The following is a 6000-nucleotide window of genomic DNA, read 5'->3' as shown; positions in this document are numbered from 1 at the left end:
TATATTTTTTTGGGGGTGGGGGGTTGACACAGTTATTAAATTGCAGAGTGGAAGAAAGGTAGGTGGGACAAACAGTTTGAAGGGGGAAATTGAACTCGTGCCTCTGGTGGGGAGAGGAGTGTATATGCTTTTAAGCTGGCAGCGTTACCGCTAGACCACAGGCTCTGCACAGATCCAAAACGTACAGTATGTGTTGACCTCAGTTGTTTTATCTCTATGACCCTATGGTATCTTGTGTTTTTATAGTTCTGGAAAATCACCTTCTGTAGCTCAGTTGGTAGGGCATGGTGCGTCCAACGCTAGGATAGTGGGTTTGATTCCCGGGACCACCCATACGTAAAACATATGCAAGCATGACTGTAAGTCACTTGGAATAAAAGCGTCTGCTAAATGGCATATTATATTAGAACAGTGGTGTGTGTGTAACAGGTGAATTTGATATGGAATAATAATAATAATAATAATAATATGCCATTTAGCAGACGCTTTTATCCAAAGCGACTTACAGTCATGCGTGCATACATTTTTGTGTATGGGTGGTCCCGGGGATCGAACCCACTACCTTAGCGTTACAAGCGCCGTGCTCTACCAGCTGAGCTACAGAGGACCATATGGAAGACATATTTATGTTGCTCTTACAATGTGTGTTTGAACGATACTTCTGTAATATCTTTGTAAACCTGAGAGTTCTCCTGAGACTCCAAAAAAGTGTGAATTGAAAAATGTAAAACAAGAATCTTCCTTATCAATAATCACATTTATTGAGAGGACATTGACCATGCACACTATTAGGAAGGAATAAATATATACACCGATAACAGCCTGGTTGGGGTTAGGACAGTACCTGCTTATAGTATTCTAGTTTACACTATAATCAATAAAAGCAATGGAATCCTCAAATGAAAAGTCCTCCACTAGACTTATTACAATTATAGCTTGGGATCTGAAGGGGGTACACTAGCATGAAAAGCATGTGTCCCTCCTGTACTGTAGTAACAGCAGTATGTAGTCAGTGACATTATCAAACAATGCCCTTTTTGTATTAGGAAATGCCATAGGAAGATAAAGTGACAGTATTCACAGACATCCAGTTTTCTGTACAATTAATGATTTGTAGTTGCAGTATATCAGTCACTATTGGATCTTCATCTTTCAGTTCCAGCAGGAAGATGAATGAATGCCCAAACGGGATAGTTTCAGCCTTTGTGGTTTATAGATAATAGTTAATACGACTTAATATGACTGATATTTTACGTTTTTTATATATCAACGTACAATTACCCAACCTTGAAATATCACAATTAAAACATTTATACTATACTCGCATACAGATTTATAACAAAAATATATATTTGTTATTTCCACCTACACCTGTGTTGCCTGCCAGTCAGTACTGCTACAATCATAGGAGGTCAAAAATATGCAGGTAATAGTGTTAACTCTTATTTTCCTGAGAAATAAACAAATTAACTTTTAAGCCTTTCAAAGACACATCACTTTCCAAGCAATTCACACTTTGTTCCAGTGTAGAACTACACATTGCACATTTTTCATGAAAATAAGAATATATTCTTTCTTTTCAAGAGTAACATGAAAATGTTATCGGAAAAAAAAACTGTCCCCTAGGAACATGGACATAGAAACTATTAATCAAAGATACAAACCATTCAGGGGAAAGGCATATAACTGTAAAAGCGTAATGTGCTATCAAACATTAATAAACAAAATTATTCTCGGTAAATAAACCCTTATTGTTTTTGATGTGGCTCCAGCAGGTACAAAGCAGGTACAAAGTAGGAAGTATAGTAACTTCTTGGAACAGAATCAGTCAAAAATACTGATACTGTCTTACCGATCACCCAACTTCACAGAATCATACATCACCCACCATCACAGAATCATACATCACCCACCTTCACAGAATCATACATCACCCACCTTCACAGAATCATACATCACCCAACTTCACAGAATCATACATCGCCACCTTCACAGAATCATACATCGCCCACCTTCACAGAATCAGACATCGCCCCAATCACATTGAATACCCCAGAAAACACTTCTTACATTCTTTTTAAAAGGTTAAACCCATCACCACCATAACATAAACAAAATATCTATTCACATACAGTACTGTACACACATACACACATACACACCTACACACATACACTCCTACACACCTACACACACAGAAAAAAATACTTAAACCAAACAAAAACAATAAATAAAACAAAAAGTTATCTTAAGACCACAGATTTAAATAACAATGATGCAATGTTCAAAGACTGAGTGACACTGTTTAAAAATGACTAGTGCGCTATGTGGGAAATGTTGAACATGACCTGCTAGTTGTGAAGAGAGAAGGTGATTGGCTGAGTCAAGCTGAGGGCACAGAGCTAGGGTTCAAAGGTCATTGAACACATCCAGGTGATTGGACAGAAGAAGAGTTTGACTTCAGACACTTAGAGGTTGAGGCTGGAGCTGGGAGCTACAGTACAGTGTGGATGGTGGAGTAGTTGCATTGTGGCGTTTTTTTGTAGAGAGAGTTGGGCTGAAGACAGAACAGAGATACAGTGTCCACTGGCAAATACTGTATGTGTGTGAGTGTGTGTATGTGTGTGTGTGTGTGTATGTGTGTGTGTGTTTGTTTGTGTGTGTGTGTGTGTTTGTTTGTGTGTGTGTTTGTGTGTGTATGTTTGTGTGTGTGTGTGTTTGTGTGTGTGTGTGTGTGTATGTGTGTGTGAATGTGAATGTGTGTGTGTGTGTTTGTGTGTATGTGTATGTGTATGTGTGTGTGTGTTTGTGTGTGTGTGTGTATGTTTGTGTGTGTGTGTGTTTATGTGTGTGTGTGTATGTATGTGTGTGTATGTAAGTGTGTGTGTATGTGTGTATGTGTGTGTTTAACAGCTGACAGCGTTCCCATTCTCCTCCTCTGTGTTCCTGAAGGGGACCAGGCTGCGGGGTGGAGGGGGGCGGAGGGGGTCCCTTAGGGAGGCTGTCAGGGAGGGCATACGGACACGGGGAGCCTCTATGGAGTTCCCTCTCACAGTGATGTGGTCCCAGCCACCCTGAGGAGAGAGAGAGAGAGAGAGAGAGAGAGAGAGACAGAGAGAGAGAGAGAGAGAGAGAGAGAGAGAGAGAGAGAGAGAGAGAGAGAGAGAGAGAGAGAGAGAGAGAGAGAGAGAGAGAGAGAGAGAGAGAGAGAGAGAGAGAGAGAGAGAGAGAGAGAGTCAGACAGCCCCCCCACCAAGAAAACCTTTCTGTTGAAAGTCATTGGTGTCTCAGAAGCAGGTTGGTGGGTTAGAGGTAAGGTTAAGGGTCTCACCCCGATGCCGTAGTCCCAGGACTGTCCCTTGGGCTCCATGGGCTGAACCCCAAGACGGTGACAGACTGTCCCACAGCTCAGACTGTGGCTGCCTTGCACCTTGTCAGCTATGATCCACACCTTCACAACAACAATGAGAAAGTCATTATCATTCATTACTGCCGACAACAACCACCCAGGTTTTAGATTGTAGATTCTGCTCACCTGGTCCAGAGGTCCTACGGAGACCTTCCGTACATTGTTGGAGATGTGTTCCCATGACGATCCCTGGGGGTAGCTGGGAGTCAGGCCCTGTCTGAACCAAAGGTTACCTGGACGGAGAGCACCAAATTAAAATCATGACAAAAATAAAGAAGAGATGGTTCAACTAATAGACGTCTGGCAATAATAAAGGTACATGTCATAGTAAGTCATGACATTCTTGTCTGTAGTACCATTTTGATCCACAGTGTAGACTGATGTCCTCCCTACAGACACCTGTTGGAGCTTCTGTCTGGCTGGAGAGGGGATGTGGTACCAGCAGACTCCTGCAGGTGGCAATAGTACATTAACCAGCCAGTGATTAGAGTACTTTCATCATTAGGTGCATATCTGTGATAGGAACCAGAACTCAGAGAGAGGTAATTAAGCTATTACTGTAAAGCACTTTATGACTGATGTAAAAACGGCTTCAAAAATACATTGGAGGGATTTGACTGAACTGTTGATTAGCATTAAGACACAACAGGACTGAAAGGAGGACCCCTGGGTTCTGTCAGAGTGTGTGGGTTATGCATGATTCTCTGACTGACCTGCAGGGCTCTGTGTGGACACGGAGCTCCTGTAGAAGGCAGAGCCATCCCTGGCGATGGCCCACACCTGGTTGGCCCCACCGATGGAGATAGACTTAAAGGGCTGGTCTGTGCCCACGTGGAGCCACGACGTCCCCTAGAAACACACACAACCACTTCTGTTATCAATCACAATGTCTGTGTGGACATGTGTGTTGTATGTTTACATATTGTGTGTGTGTGTGACTCACGGCAGGCGTCAGTAGGGTGACCCCCAGTCTACAGAGCACGTCTCCCTTGTTACTGATAGCCCACAGAGGGATCGGCTCAACACTGCTCTGAGCTCCACACGGGATGATGGTCACGTCACTCAACGGGATGGGTGGGACTTCCTGCCACGGCCCTGTGGTCGTCAGTTTACACTTCCTGTCAGAGGAAATACAAGGGTTGTTCAAATAGGAGTTAAGTTGCACCTAGACCAGTGTACCAATAGTTGAATTAGGTGTGTAAGTACTGGGCTGGAGCAAAAACATGCACTCCCTGTGGGTCCTCAGGACGGGGATTGAAGAACTCTGCTCTAGACGCTGATCTAACGTCAGTTGTTTTGTTTCCTTCCCCCAATGGTTAAGGTTAGGATTTAGGTAGAGTAAAACTGATCCTAGATCTGAGCTTACAGACCATAGTGTGCTTCCTAAACAACCAGTGATGAGGGAACAGGGCCATTGTTGTGTAGTAACATACAGTACCTGGCCCATCGCCTACGACGAACAAAGTCCTTCAAGGTCTTGTGGCCATGATACGACCTGGAAGAGTACATACAGAGGGAGGGAGAGAAAACACAAGATAGTGATGGAAACAAACGCACATCATGGCTGCTTTCATGCAGGGAAAGGATTCAGCTTGGTATGCGATAGATAGACCAATGAAGATGTATTGGGGAAGGTTAGATATACTCACGTTGGGAAATCAGCTGCGTATTGCCAACCCTCTCTGTCTGTCCCTCCGGAGATACCGTAGTCAATGGCCCAGTCTGTCACCTGATAGAGACAGAGCAGTTAGCACAACAAGCTTGTTTAGTCATCTAATTGCACTTAGTTCAAGTTCAAAAGTTAGATTGTCCATTGAGGGTGAAATTGACATTTTTTGTCCAGTTAGTGGTGCTCACCCATGTCCAGTGAGGGGATGGAGGCTTGGTGTTGGCCTTGGTACACTCCTGCAGTCCCGTCGCATCACTCCACATGTAACGGTCTGTTGGGAGGCCTCTGTTGGTATATCCTGTGACTGGGTTCCACCTCTGGTTCTCATAGATGTAGACACAGGTCACATCTGTCTGGGTGTAGATGTTATCTGTGCTGCTGGCCAGACCTAACAAAGAGAGAGGTTATAGTCAGGAGCTGAGACAAAATAGCCATGACACATACCCTTACACCCTGACCAACCTGGCCCCGGGCATGCGTCTGACCAACCTGGCCCCGGGAATGCGTCTGACCAACCTGGCCCCGGGCATGCGTCTGACCAACCTGGCCCCGTGCATACGTCTGTTGATTTTGTCTATCCCCACCAGACGCGATGATGACACACAGGTTAAAATACCAAAACCAACTCTGAACCAACTATATTAATTTGGGGACAGGTCGAAACACTTATGAAACATTCATGGACATTTAGTTAGCTTGCTGTTGCTAGCTAATTTGTCCTGGGAGATAAACATTGGGTTGTTATTCTACCTGAAATGCATATGGTCCTTTTTTTAGCTGGATCTTTGTATAAATTTTACCCGGAGTCATACAAAATCGTGTGTTTCTCTACTCCAATGATTAATCATATAGATAAAAAGGGAAACCTAGTAAATCCTATTATTTTTTAGGGGGTAGATCAGCATAATATTGCAGATAGATT

General features: G+C 43.5%; 1 protein-coding gene across 1 annotated transcript in view; it reads right to left on the bottom strand.

The window, feature by feature from the left end:
• Nucleotides 1-2871: 2871 nt before the first annotated feature.
• The window catches only part of tecpr1a (tectonin beta-propeller repeat containing 1a), a 34672-nt gene continuing 31543 nt past the window's right edge, over nucleotides 2872-6000 (bottom strand). The window contains exons 16-24 of the mRNA XM_041890837.2: nucleotides 5267-5466; nucleotides 5059-5138; nucleotides 4848-4904; nucleotides 4353-4527; nucleotides 4123-4258; nucleotides 3766-3858; nucleotides 3536-3642; nucleotides 3332-3451; nucleotides 2872-3074 (exon numbers count right to left, since the gene is read on the bottom strand). Of these exons, the coding sequence (XP_041746771.2) occupies nucleotides 2907-3074; nucleotides 3332-3451; nucleotides 3536-3642; nucleotides 3766-3858; nucleotides 4123-4258; nucleotides 4353-4527; nucleotides 4848-4904; nucleotides 5059-5138; nucleotides 5267-5466 (1136 nt within the window). The 3' untranslated portion in view covers nucleotides 2872-2906. The remainder of the gene's footprint in view (nucleotides 3075-3331; nucleotides 3452-3535; nucleotides 3643-3765; nucleotides 3859-4122; nucleotides 4259-4352; nucleotides 4528-4847; nucleotides 4905-5058; nucleotides 5139-5266; nucleotides 5467-6000) is intronic.

Source organism: Coregonus clupeaformis, chromosome 1, assembly GCF_020615455.1.
Source record: "Coregonus clupeaformis isolate EN_2021a chromosome 1, ASM2061545v1, whole genome shotgun sequence".
Taxonomy (NCBI): domain Eukaryota; kingdom Metazoa; phylum Chordata; class Actinopteri; order Salmoniformes; family Salmonidae; genus Coregonus; species Coregonus clupeaformis.
This window is presented reverse-complemented; position numbering and strand designations above follow the sequence as displayed.